This window comes from Pseudopipra pipra, chromosome 8 (assembly GCF_036250125.1).
Source record: "Pseudopipra pipra isolate bDixPip1 chromosome 8, bDixPip1.hap1, whole genome shotgun sequence".
NCBI classification, from domain to species: domain Eukaryota; kingdom Metazoa; phylum Chordata; class Aves; order Passeriformes; family Pipridae; genus Pseudopipra; species Pseudopipra pipra.
This window is the reverse complement of record NC_087556.1, coordinates 486,472-500,183: the sequence shown is the minus strand read 5'-3', so window position 1 is coordinate 500,183 and position 13,712 is coordinate 486,472. Positions and strand designations below refer to the sequence as shown.

Here is a 13,712-nt window from a genome sequence, read left to right as displayed (position 1 = left end):
GTGCACACCCATGCTGGGGAGTTCCTCGCTGCTGCAGCTGCTCAGCAGCTCCCTGAGGGAACTGTGTGTCACTTTTACTCAGTCCTACATTTTCCCTGGTCTTCAGATCTTAAAGTCTGGGTGCAACCGAGCTATTTGCAGCTGGACTGGAAACGTCTCAGGAGACTGGTGTGAGGAGGGGAGGAAGGAAGCAGGAGGGAGGAAGGAAGAAGAGTGGCTCATCCCCAGGGCAGGGCACAGGGGCTGCCACGTTTTGGAAAAGCAGTTAAACTGCTTTTTATTCGCAAACCGTTGCTCCAGGACAAGCGACAAACGGGCAGGAAAGTTTCTGACTCCTCTTTTCCCGGGCTTTGCACTTTGCCAGCTCCTCCCTCCCCACCCTATTCAGCTTTCCTAACTAATTCCAATTGATTTTGCAAACAGCCTGGGCTCCAGAGCCACCCCCTCCAGGCTGCATGTCCTGCTCATGACACAATTCCCTGTGGTTTGCATCCTCTGCAGTCCTGCCGGCATTTTTTTCCTCTCTGTTTGCCTTCAGCAGCACATGGATCAGGCACCAGGGACCAAGGGATGACAAAGAAAAGCTGCATTCTGGAATTGCCTCCGGAGCAACCCTAAAAGGCTCCATATTAAAAGCATGGCACCAAGCACAGACACCCAGGGGCTCTACACATTTCCAAGCCATTCCCAAACAGCTGGTTTGCTTTTTAATTTCTGCCAGGCTGTTGGTAGGGGCTGGGAGCACTGGGACTGCAAACTGGAGTGTCAGGCAGGGCAGGGATTGAGCAGAGACACCAATGGCTCCACTCACTGAAAGACACAGCACGGGACTGCTAAGCCCCATTTTCCCTGCACTGGGGCTCCCTGGCACCAAATTCCAGGGACCATTTCCACCCATGGCTGACAGATCAGTCCCCAGCATGGTCTGAACAGCAGGACAAGCCTGAGCTCTCCAGTGCTCCTGCAGGGAAATCCTCACTTCACCATCCTTTGCTTTGTGCCAGGGGTGACACAGGTGTCACAAAAGGCTCACTTAGGGGCAGGGGCTGGCTGGTTCCCAGGATCCAGGGAACAGACTCTCTGGGAGCAACCTGGTACCTCTAGCTCAGCCCAAAACATCACCCTAATTTCTCACCAGACATTACAGTGCTCCCCCTCCTTGTCTGCAGCTTGGACACTGCCAACCCCCCTTCCCAACGCTCTCTGTATCCGGGTTTAGCTCTCAAAAGACAAAGCTGGTTTGAGGTTCCCTTTGGATCTCCCACACTCCTCACATGTTCCCCCAGCCAGTGACTGAGCCCAGGCAGTGCTGGGCCTCAGAACAGATGGAACAAAAAGGCAGCAGCTGCCTCTGGCTCCACGCCATTTCACAGGAATGGGACCAACCACCTTGTCTGCTCCTCTTCCCCAATTCTCTGACTTACCTGCCTGGGAAACCAAGACTTGGCTGTGGTCCTTCCTCCTTCATCCCAAGTCTGGAGCACATCACACACGGCCATATCCAGAAAGACACAGGCACTACCACGGGGCTCCGGCCCTTCAGAAGCAGCAACACAGTGAGGCTGAATATCCTGCAATACAATAAAATGCCAGAATTGGTGTTTGTGTTTGCCATATATTTGAAAGACCTGCTGCCCAGCTCCCCCTGAGGAGCAGTGCTGTGCTGGGACACATCCCAAAAGTTTTCTGAGAGCAGCCAGAGGCTTCCCATGCCGCTTTCCTTCCCTATTCTTTATCAGTGGTTTGCCTTGTCTTTCTGCTGCTCGTGTTCATTTGATTGTTTCCTTTTTAAGGAGTAATTTCCTTGAACTGTCCATCAGCTGTGCAGGGCCCTGGGTCCTGGCAGGGCGGTCCCACCCCAGAGCCAGGACCTGCAGCTCCCCTACAAGCCCCTTTCCTGGCTCAGGTTTTGGTGCCAGCCCTTCCTCACTCTGGGTCAGCAATGCTGTGTGTTTAATTTGGCAATGTTGGCATTCCATACAACCTGTAACATCAGCCTTCAGGAGCCACATCAAAGGCAAATACTCATCTACAGCACTGATACTGAAGTGGAGGTGATGCCAAGGAATTGCTCCAATGCAGTGTTTGTAATCCCAAACTATTCTAAATTGCTGGATCAACCCCTCTGGGGCTCTGTGGTCCCACAGGGTTTGCTGGGAGCAGCTAAGCTGGGTCTCATCCCACCCCATCCTGTGCCCAGGAGGCACTGGGAAAAGGCAAGGGGTGCTCCTCAGTGTGCTGATCTACTGCTTGGGCAGCAGAAATTTGGGACATCTCCCAACAGGCTGGGGAGGGAGTGGGGTGGCCTTCTGGGGCAGGTGGAGGGTCCTGGGCAGACAGACCCCGCTCAGCCCCCTAGGGAGGGGTCCCTCTTGGGGAGCTGGAGCCCTGGTGCCACAGGAGCTGAGCCTGTTCCAGCGGGATTGTGCAAACTCACACCTCTGTGAGGTGAACTTGGGCCCAAATCCCGGCGCTGCACTTTGCTCTCCCACTGCAGTGACCTCATGCCGGCTCCCTGGCAGTGTCTAAAGTCCAGAGAGGGGGTGCTTACCCGCCTCCCACCCAGGGCAGCTCGATCCCACTGCTCCCTGCTCCCGAGGCTCCGGGGCTGGACTGCAGCATGAGGCTGCTGCTCCGGGCAGCGCTGCTGTGCCTCTGCCTGGGCCCGGGGCAGTGCTCCGAGGGGGCAGCACGGGAGAGCACCGGCCACCAGGACCCACAGGCAGAGTCATCCTACTCCGACTGGGGCATCGACACCATCCGGGACGGCTTCGAAACGGTCAACAGCTACTTCGACTCCTTCCTGGAGCTGCTCGGGGGGAAGAACGGCGTCTGTCAGTACAGATGTCGGTACGGTGAGTGCCCTCACTGCTGCTGGCTCCCTCTCCTTCCCTGACCACAGCCAGCTCTGCTCTCCGTGACCTGCCCCTGCTGTGCTCGGCACAGTCACACCTTCTCTGCCGTGCCCGCACAGGGACACCGAGCCCTCCTCCTTCCCTGTGCCCAGGGACAGCCCGGGCTCACACAGGGACACCGAGCCCTCCTCCTTCCCCGTGCCCAGGGACAGCCCGAGCTCACACAGGGACACCGAGCCCTCCTCCTTCCCCGTGCCCAGGGACAGCCCGAGCTCACACAGGGACACCGAGCCCTCCTCCTTCCCTGTGCCCAGGAACAGCCCGAGCTCAGAGCCCCGGGCACGGTTGGCAGGAGGAGAGGACTCAGGTTCTGCAGGAGGGGCACACGGGTACCCAGGCTGCCCGGCTGCCTGGAGCCCTGCAGAGGGGCAGAGTGGGCAGAGAGGCCCCGGAGCGCAGGCTGAGCCCGCGGCCCCAAGCTCAGCAACTCCAGGAGTGCCCTTATTCAGCAGCTGTGAGCTGGCCGACGCCGCGGGCTGGAGGAGGGGAAAGAACAGGGAGGGGACCGGGGGAACCTTTAGTACCCGCGGTGGAATGAGGCAGCTCTCGCTTGCCTTGGACTTTAGAGCGATTTACCAAAAAGGAGGGATTTGGTTTGTGCCGGGGGCAGGATGAAGGGGGTCTCAGGGAGGGCAGGGCAGGGCACGGGGTGTGCAGAGCTGCAGGTCTGTGGGGTGACAGACACGGGCAGCACCAGCCATCAGCAGGGGACCCGCTGAAACAACCTGCTTGGGAGCAAGCAAGGAGGCTTCCTACAGACTGTATCCTCTCCTCGGCCTCCTGCAACTGTCCCCACAGCAAATCTTGTCCTCTGTCACCTCAGCCTGCCCATCCACAACAGCCTGGCAGCCCCTTTCCCCCAGCTTCATCCCACACCCCTAGTGACTGCCCAGCAAGGTGCTTGTGAGCACAGAGGGATTTCAACCCCTCTCCTTCCCTGAGCATCTGTTTTCACAAAAACACTCCATGTTTTGGGGAGATCCCACTGACTCTCTTTCAGTCTGGATGCATCCCACGGACCTCCTGCCCCTCCCAGCCAGGGTGCTGGGAGAAATAGCTACTGCAGGGATGACCTGAGCCCACTGTCAGGGGCAGAGGAGGCATGCTTAGCCAAAATGGGGCCACAGGGAGGTTAAAATCAGTCTGAAAGTTGTTGAGTTTCTTGTTCTGTTTCTGAATAACGTGTATATGTATCTGTCCTCCCACTCCTGCCAGCTCTGCTCCTCAGGTCCCACGCTAACACCGAACAAGGGGGGCAGCAGGCTAAGCAATCCCCCCCATGGAATGGAGGGAGTCAGGCACCTCAGCCCCACAGTGGCCCTGGTCCCTCAGCCCAGGGCCCCCCAGCCCCCCCAGCTCAGGCTGCCTCTCTGCAGCACCTCAGGAGGGCCACTGGTGTCCCCAGTGCCTGGGGGAGGCAGCCCCCACACACCCCACAGCACGAGGCCATGTGCCCATGGGGCAGCCTGTCCCCATGTCAGTGTGGCAGTGACAACCTCCTAAAGGTCCACACTGTGCTCCAGATTCAGAGCAGAAAGGGGCTCGCCCTTCTTAATGCAAAGGCTGAACCCCCTGGGTGGGGAATAACGTGGCTGGGGCTGCAGTGGGCCTGAGGCAACTGGTGTTCAGAGCTGCTTTCAGGGAGTCTCAGGACTCACCAAATCCTGGAGAAGTCATTGCTTTTGGACACACCCCGAGGCTCTCCCTGCCTCTGTCCCTGTGAAGAGCATCTCCAGAGAGCAGCACAAAAGCCTGCCCACCACCCGAGAGCATCCTGTATCTCACTGGAGCAGCGTTTTACCTAGAAAGGAAAAGGAACAAGCACATCGTTATCCCAGCTCTCATCCTCTGCTGAACAACTCATTAATCACTGGCTGAAGGAGGAAACTATTGAAACACTGCCCATGTGCCTCCAAGGGTCCTGCTGGACCCTTCCAGGACCGTTTGTCCGTGCCAGTCTCTAGCACAGACATTGCAAAACGTGAGTGCAGGAGATGCCAGGATGATCCCAAACCAGTGAGATCCAGCCTGTGCCCAGAAGAACAAACACAAACCATCTTTATGCTGAATCAGGGCCCAAATGCTTTTCTTCCCCAGGCACAAAGCAAAAAATTATGCCTTCTACTTTCTTTCACTTCAGCCAAGAAATACCAATAATAGCTTATTTTGCCCCAGTAAAGATCAGGACTCACCTCTGATTGCCACATCCATCTTCAGCTGAGCACATAGCACTTGGCTCTAAGACTCTCCTGATTTTTCAGCAGCTAGTGAGGTCTGAAAACAAACAACTTGATGGATTATTCCCTTAAATCAGGACATTAGGGTTACACTGGCATTCACCAGCAAACAGCTGCTCCTGCTTACAAAGAGTCTCTGGGCATCTCAGGGGAAACAAAGAGTCTGAGCTGAGAGTAAAGCCCTCATAGCTTCCTTCAGCTCTCTGACCAGGCAGGACTTCAAGGCTTTGCCCAGCGTTTGGCCCTGAAGGCCTTAAGATGAGGAGGCACCTCCAGGCTGTGAGAAAAGAGCCTTCAAAGTCAGGCTCTCCAGCACTGCACTAAAAGGCTGTGGCAAGCAGGGGAACCTCTGCTCAAAGCCTGCCTGGGGCACAGAAACAACAATGGACCACCCAAAACTGCCAGGAGCCCCGAGACCATCTATTCAGGCAGAAACACACTCACCTCCCCCTGCCAGGGTCCCAGCACCGCAGTGTGTGGGACCTCCTGCATGGCCAGCAGCTGCTCCAGCCAGCTGGCTGCTCTCCAGCCTCTGGGGACAGCTACAACAGCCTGGAGACCTTAAAATGCAGCAGGGAGACTCAGCTTCGAGGCTCTGCCAACAAGGCAGTGCCCTGGAATATATTTTCTTGACTGCAAGAATGGGCAAGCAATAAGTGGTAACAGGAGGAGGGATTTGATGCTCGTGGAGAGTCGGGAACGCCTGGTATTTCTGATCTGCTTTTGTTTTCCTGTTAACTAGAAAACAAGGCATGGGAGAGAGGTTAATAGTGGTGTAAGAGTTCACAAAGAGGCACTTTACAAATTATTAAGCTCTATTTTCAGAGAGGAGGGGGCAGGTTTCCTACAAGGGCTCATCTCAGAGGCAGTTCAGTGCTTTGTTGATCACCACAACTCTCACGTGAGGGTTTTTTCCTCAGGACAACTTTCTAGGGCATTCTAACAAGCTGTGACTTCAGCTTAATGGAAGGTTTGCTCTGGAAACAGAGTTATCTGCGGCTTGGAACTAGATAATGGAGCTTGGAACTCTCCATATCCCCAAACAGTCTCACCCCTGCTCTGACTTACCTTATCCCATTAATTGGCAATGTGCTGCAGGAACATAACTTAATATTACAAGCAAGTCATTCCAATTTGACTCCATCCTGCAAAACCCACTGTGGATTTTGGACTTTGCCTCCTACCTCAGCTCAGGAACATTTGAATTCTGAGTCCCAATTCTCATCCCCTTCCAAAAGAACAACAAGGCTCATTTGGAAGGGGAAAATTGACCGTTGGCATCTCACAGCTGGACAGGATTTCAGTTTCTTCTTTATTTGTTGCAAATCTGTTATTTAAACTAAACCACCCTGACAATTTTTACCTGAGCAGGTGCTGGGAACACTCCTACATAAGACCTTTCAAGGCATTTGGCTGTGAGGTCTTCTCAAGAGCACAGTAGATTTATGGCTATATTAACCACTGGCATTTTAGGTACCTCAACACAAAAAAGGGGAAGGAGTCTTAAATAATTATCAGTGCTGACAAGGAGAAAGCAGTGGAAATTGAGTTTAAAAGAACCCGACCCTGTCTGAAGGGCTGAACTAGATCCATTTAATGTCTATATAAATTCTCTAGCAGTGCTCAGGGAAGTAGAAACTTAACCTTTGATGTGACAGACTTACAGAAGACTCAGCTCACATGTCTTTGTTGGAAAATTCACACAGCTTACAATGTCTTTCCAGAGCAGTGACAGGACTCAGGGACACAGCTGGAGCTGTGTCAGGGAGGGTTAGGCTGGATATTAGAACAAGGTTCTTCCCCCAGAGGGTGGTTGGCACTGACCAGGCTCCCCAGGGCAGCGGGCACAGCCCCAATTCTGCCAGAGCTCCAGGAGGGTTTGGAGACAGGGTTGGATTGTTGGGGTGTCCTGGGCAGCGCCAGGAGTTGGACTCGGTGACCCTTGTGGGTCCTTTCCAACTGAGGATATTCTGTGACAAATGTCTTGTTTTAACACCTCGCTCTGCATTGGAGATCCCCCTTTTACAAACCCAGCTGGGACTGAAAGAAGCACTGAACACACACTGAGGGAGAGCAGAGAGAAACCCAGCTCCCTGAGGGGGGTCTACACAACTTCTCCAGGGGAGAATCCTCTCCCACCCTTAAACACACTCCTTGTGCAGCAGGACCAAGGCACACAGGCAGCCTGGAGATGTGTTCTCCCCAAACAGGGGGTGTTGGCTTAGATGGAGATGGGGGTGAGGTGGGGATAACAGAAAGAGGATGAGACAGGGCAGGGAATAGCCACATCTCCTTTCCACACAGATGTTTCCCACCCCAGTCCTGAGCACCCCCACACACACCCAGAGTGCTCTGTCAGCCATACACAGAACTCCAGCATGGCTGGGACACAGGAGAGCTGCACACCTTCAAAAATCAGAATAAAATTATTAAAATGCTGCTGAAGCTACTTACTGTTTGCTGGACTCTTTCTGCATTAGGCAAATAATTACTCATAGAGGGAATTCTTGCTCCTTTATGCATATTAAGAAGCAGAGTGAGGGAGGTGCAGGGATTAAAGGAACAGAAACGATTTGCAAAACGTGGCAGTGCATCACCATCTGCAGAAAATGGACCAAGAAGACCTGCTCAGAGCCAGATCAGACATGCAAGGTCTAACACAATTTTGTGGAGCCCCGTAGCACACCAACACCAAGAGAGATCTGAGGGTGGAAAGAAACCCCTTGCTAAGCTAGTGGTGTAACTTCCTGCAGGAGTTAAAACCTCACCTGGGTGATCCCAGCTGTGCAGAGCTCTCAGGAGGCACATTCCTGGACCAGAATGAAGTGTTTGGGGATGCAGACCAAAGGGGAGCTGTCTGCCACTCCCTGCTTTGTGGTGCTACCTCTTGGGAAGACGGGCTTTCCTAACCCTTCTCCTTTCTTTTCCAGGGAAGGCTCCAATGCCACGACCTCACTACAAGCCCCAGGAACCCAACGGCTGTAGCTCCAATTTTCTGGGGCTCAAGGTACCCGAAAGTGTATGTACTGAAATGGGGCAGCTCCCTAATCACAAAACCAGCCAGTAATTCTGAGAAGAGAGAAGGGAACATGTTCAGTGCTGGGAAGCTCGGTGACACTGTGCACACAGCAATACCTGAGTGCATCCTCCACCCCTGGCCCTTCACCCCTCCCAGGCTTTTTGCCTCTGCCAAGCACTGAATTAAACACATGGGCATTGATGCTGCACCTGCCTGTTATTTTAAAGGCAATTAACGAAATCATATTGGAGTCGCTGGGAAAAGCACTCCCAGGAGGCTCTCAGAGCAGGAATTCCCCTTTAGCTCATGCAGCCCATGAAGTCTGCAGCAATTAGGCAGATTCCTGCTCTGAAAGCCCCTCTCTTTGCAGTCCATTTTGCATGTTAGGTTTAGTCCCTTAAACTCTATTTCATTGCAAACCTTGTGGGTATGTCTGTGGTAGCTCCTCCTGACATGGGCGATCACGGGCACAACGAAGGAACAATTCATCTCCTAAATATTACATGAGGAAGGCCAAAAAGAGGAATAATTTATAACAAGCTAATGAGTCCAATCTCTCCAGAAGACAGGCCTTCTGCCCCCTCAGTCCCACAGTTATTAGCTAAGCTTGCTGTTTACTCCAGGAGAGCAGAACTCCCCTGACCACGCCGTGTTTGTCCTTGGCCTCACAAGTGCATCTCTGAGAAATAAGTCATTAGAAACACCTATGGCAGATTTATTAGGCCAAAATGCAGGACTTGTTACATTTTGGGAAAAGGAGGAAAAAGGGGCTTTTGCCACTGCTGGCAAGGACATGGAGCTCTCTGATGAGCTCAGACAAACAAAAACCAGCAAATGGTTGTGGAGGGGCTGTTTCCCCCCTCTCTACCAGAGGTTTATTCCCTGTGACAGAGAGGGGAGAAGGGAAGGGGATCTACCCTGCACTGAATCTGCACCACCGTCACCACTTTCTTCAGATGGTGAGGGAGCATCCCACGTTCCCTCCTTCTGCCCCAGCTATCCGGGGAAATTTCTGGAGAAGGGACCAGCTGGGCTCTGCAGCACCTCACCCCATCACAGCTGTGTGAGCCTGAGGCCAGGACACAGCCCAGGGACACTTCTTTTCTCTTTCCCCAGCTAGATTTGGGCATCCCTGCCATGACCAAGTGCTGTAACCAGCTGGACATTTGCTATGACACCTGCGGGGCCAACAAGTACCGCTGTGACGCCAAGTTCCGCTGGTGCCTCCACTCCATCTGCTCCGACCTCAAGCGCAGCCTCGGCTTTGTCTCCAAGGTCCAAGGTGGGCTCCCCAGCTGGCATTCCCTGGGGAGGGAACCAGAGGTGGCAGGGAGGGGAGGGTGAGGGCAAAGAGCCCTTTTTCCTTGCCAAAAGAAGCAAAAATCGGCAGTAGGGAGCAGCACTTCTGCCCTGTGCTTGTCACTGGTGGGTCAGGGATGGGTGAGAACACAGAGATTTGCCCCCTCTGCCACACACTTCTGTCCCGAGACTGGAGACCTACAGGGATTTTGGCATTTGGAAAACATTACAATGTAGAAAGGAAAACAAAAAAAAAACCAACAAAAAAACCTGGGAAGCAATTCTTTCAAAGCTTGGATGCCCTCCAGAGAGTTCAAACATGGGATACCAAAAACCTTCCAGAGCCACTAAAGCCACACACTAAACCTGTCCTGTATGTGGCCAAGGGCCAACAAACTGGGAGAGCCAAGGACAGGATTCTCAGGATGTGGTTCCCAGATAAGAGATGCTGACGGCAGCAGGGACACACCGCAGTGTGGGTGGTGGCTGAGCCACTGCTGAGCCATCCAGGGCAGATCTGGATTGCCCAGAAGTGCTAATGAAAGCTCTAGTGATGTGTCAGCAGTTCAAGTGCCACCCTGCTTTTGCCTAAATTTTAAAAGGCTCATTCTGCAAGTCTGAGAAGAGCTTTTTGGTAAGGGCTGTGTTTGGTAACCTCTGCTGATGCCCTGCTGTAAGGTGTCCTTAAATGTGCATTTGTTTTCTGAAGGTACAGCCTGATTAGGACACATGGGAGGTCTGTAACACCAGTACTAGTGCAGATGGCTCCCCACCGTGTCACTTATCTGGGATCCTCTCCACTGACTCACCAGGAGCCCAGGGAAAGCAGGCAGGGGAAGAGCAGCTGCACTCCCTTCGTGTGGGCACAAACATCCCAGCTGCAGCAAGTGCCAATTTGCCAAAGCCTTGGTTTTACCACTGACTCATCACAGCCTCTTCAACTCCCAAAGGAGCAGGAGCTCTGAGGTGCTCAGAGAGGCTGAGATGGGAGAAGACAGTCCCAAAGGCAAGGCTTTCCCAAATTTATTATGCATACAACAATCAATGTTATGCCAGTGAGTAAACCCTGAAGTCCTAATAATAACCAATTATTTACTGACAAGCAGTTTCAGGGTTGCTTTTTGGGATGAGGAGGGGCTAGCAGTCAGGCACTCAGCTGTTCCAACTGTAGGAGGATTTTTCCCGCTGGCATCATAACTCTCCAAAAGCACAACAAGGTTGGTTAATAGTGGCCATAGGCTAAACTGAGGGGAGAGGGAGCCAGGAAAGGCAGCCACTTTTGCAGTGTGGAGGTCTCCTGGGAAATATGCTGGGTAAACAGTGCTGTTTGCAGAGCCCCAGGTGATCCATCACCCAGTAAAGCCTGAGAGAGGCAGGAAAGGAGGGGGTGAGAGGGGAGAGAAGAGGGAGAAGAGGAGCCCCCAGTCCTGCAGAAGGAACCTGGGGGTCTATAAGGATGCAGTTCCCAGGGGGAGGATGAGAGCCCCCAAGGGGCAAACCCCAAAGCCCAGGGAGCTCAGTGGGGTGCCACCACTCACCTGGCTGGCCCTGTCCTTGTCCCCAGCCTGCGAGTCGGTGGCAGACACCGTGTTCAACGCCGTGTGGACGCTGGGCTGCCGGCCCTTCATGAACAGCCAGCGGAGCGCCTGCATCTGCAGCGAGGAGGAGCGGGACGAGCTGTGAGCTGCCGAGGGTCCCCTCTCCACACAGTGACTCCTGGCACCCCTGGGCCACGCCACTCACACCAACACAGCCCGTGGGCACGGCGGGGACAGCCTGGGGACACGGGGCAGCCGTGCCTGCTGTCCACCACAGCAGCAGCCCAACAGCCCTGCTGCCCCTTTCCAAGGCCAGCAGCCTGGGAGATCCGATGCCAATCTTCTCAGTGCTGGTTATAAAAAGGGGCTTTACCTTGAACACACATCTGTTAGCTCCTCCCACCTTGGAACTCTCTAATTTGCCATGCAAGGCATTAGGTTTCTGCAACCCCTGTGAAATTCCCGGTCCATGGACATGCTATTTACATTTTTCCACCACTGGTAACAGACTAAAGAAGGGTAATTTGCTTTCAGTACATTGCTCACACCCATCCCTGACATCTTCCATCCCACATTGCACACCCTGACAACCCTGCATATTTAAATATCTGGTGGATCCTAAAACAATCTAAAACATCTGGAGATTTGGTACACACGAGAAGGACCTGAGGTGTTTGTGATAAAGGCATAATTCATATTTGGGACCAAAGCCCATCACTTCTCAGATGTGAAATCCCAGCCCTCTCCCCCCAAGTCTCAGGAGACAAAGCTGCTTTTCTTTGGCAGTGTCATCCACACCTATTTAATTATTCTCCTCCTACACCATTCAACAAAGCTTTTCCCTTCGGATCCCTTTTGACACAAAATGGCTGGGTATCCACTCCCATCTTCTGCACGAGGGAAACAGGAAGCTCACAGTGGCCTTGGATGAGATATTCCAAATTCTGGAGGCTTATCTGTCAGATGACAGGGCTGACGTGCTACCTCTGTGGGGCTGCTATCAGCAGCCTCAGACACCGCTCCTTCTAAAACGTGGTTAATGCTCCCATCTGTTATGGGGAGCTTTTATTGCATGCAAAATTAGAATTTAAAGTGGTATATGGCATTTCATCTCCACACAGCATTGGCAGACAGCTTTCAGCTGGGTTTCTTGTTGGAAGGAAGTTGTTACTGGGCGCTCGTGCCATGCCACGTAAATATTTCAGCAGCTTCTGCAAACATATTTATGGTCATGTTCTTCCATCTGCCACGGAGAAGTTAAGGCTGCAGAAGGGTGATTTAACCAGAGTGGAAAGAGTCTGTCTTAGTTACTTTTCTTCCAGTTTGGGTTTAAATGTGTGCACGGAGCTATAAATCAATTAAGCTCTGTATTTCTGTTCTCGCCAGTCATCTTTGCTTCCCAGAGAACAGCAATGAGATGTTCAACTGGCCCCAAACAGGCTGAGACAACGAGAGCCCACTGGTACCCAGACCAGGAAAATGGCAGTGACTGCATGGGGTGTTTTCCATTATGGAGGACCTTAATTTACACTGATGAGAGGCAATGACATCCTTTCCCAGCTGGGCTAATGCCACTGGAGAGGAACATTGCTGTGTGTGTCTGTCTGGACAGACAGCCTTGATTATCCATCTAAGAAACACATGCTTTTGCCCAGGGATGGGAAGGAAACGTCCCTCATTCCAGACACTTCCCCAACTTCGCATTTTGTTGGTGAAATGGTGCCTGTTGCCTGTTTAAATGTGAACATACTCTTATGATTAAATGACAAAGAAATTAAAGCGTCTACATTGTCTACACTCAACAGCCAACTGGCTGGCAAATGTCTTCAAATATTTTACAGTTCAAATGATATCAGAGTAAAGGCAAGCAACTGCTGGTAGGTGGTGACATACACTGGAGAAATCAAAGGGTTCTGAACAGAACCTCTCTGTGCAGACACTGATGTGTTGGAGATGCCACTAACATAAATCATAATTTCTTCATGTTTCAGACCACCATTCACCCCCAAACCCTAGAGCCTGCTGCATGCAGGCCAGCTGCTGAATAAGTGCCTTTTCCCCTCTGGTAATTTGCAAAACCCCACGAGCAGCTCTACAAGGAAATTTTTGAACCTCCAAGCGGAGGCAGCGACTTGAGAAAACCATCAGATAATCCCACGTAGGAGAAAACTAGTGCATGAACTCCAGTAAAACTGCATTAAAACCAAAAATTGCTTCCCCTCCACACTGCTATCCAGTGGTGTACGGCCCTGGAAGCAGCTGATCACAGGGTTCTCCAGGTCAATGCACAAACCTTGGGTCACCTTCGCTCCCGCTCTGCTCTCGACAGGAAGATGACACTGTGCTCACCCCGTGGCTTCTCATGGGCTTCGTGTCTTGGCAGGATTATTTTTCACCTCCTGCTGACTTCAAGCCATTCAGCCAATGGGCCCTCCACAGACAGCAATCTCTGTTTCCACTGGGGGCATAAAAGCAGGGACTAGGACCTCAGGTAAATAGGTGTTTATACCTGGATATTCCAAGCCATAGATACCTTGGATATCCCAATCTGGATTTCTTAGCTGAAGAGCTGCAGAGCAGAAAAGCTGCTTCACATGAACTTGCCAGGAAGAGCCAAATAACGTGCACAATAACTGAAATAAGCCAGGAAGGGAACCTCTCCCTCCGTCACTCCCCCACATCCCTTCCACATGAACAAACAACA

At 52.6% G+C, this 13,712-nt stretch overlaps 1 protein-coding gene across 3 annotated transcripts; it reads left to right on the top strand.

Moving 5' to 3' along the window:
- The first annotated feature begins 2,620 nt into the window (after window positions 1-2,620).
- On the top strand, window positions 2,621-12,810 carry PLA2G12B (phospholipase A2 group XIIB). Of its 3 annotated transcripts, none has more exons than XM_064662136.1 (4): window positions 2,621-2,855; window positions 8,083-8,159; window positions 9,288-9,453; window positions 11,035-12,810. In XM_064662136.1, the coding sequence occupies exons 1-4, from the start codon at window positions 2,621-2,623 to the stop codon at window positions 11,151-11,153; spliced, it is 597 nt and encodes a 198-aa protein (XP_064518206.1). In that variant the 3' UTR covers window positions 11,154-12,810. The 3 variants fall into 3 exon arrangements, with proteins under 3 accessions (XP_064518206.1, XP_064518205.1, XP_064518207.1); XM_064662135.1 differs by having other exon boundaries at window positions 8,083-8,171; XM_064662137.1 differs by lacking the exon at window positions 11,035-12,810 and adding an exon at window positions 10,180-10,990 and having other exon boundaries at window positions 8,083-8,171.
- Window positions 12,811-13,712: the final 902 nt, after the last annotated feature.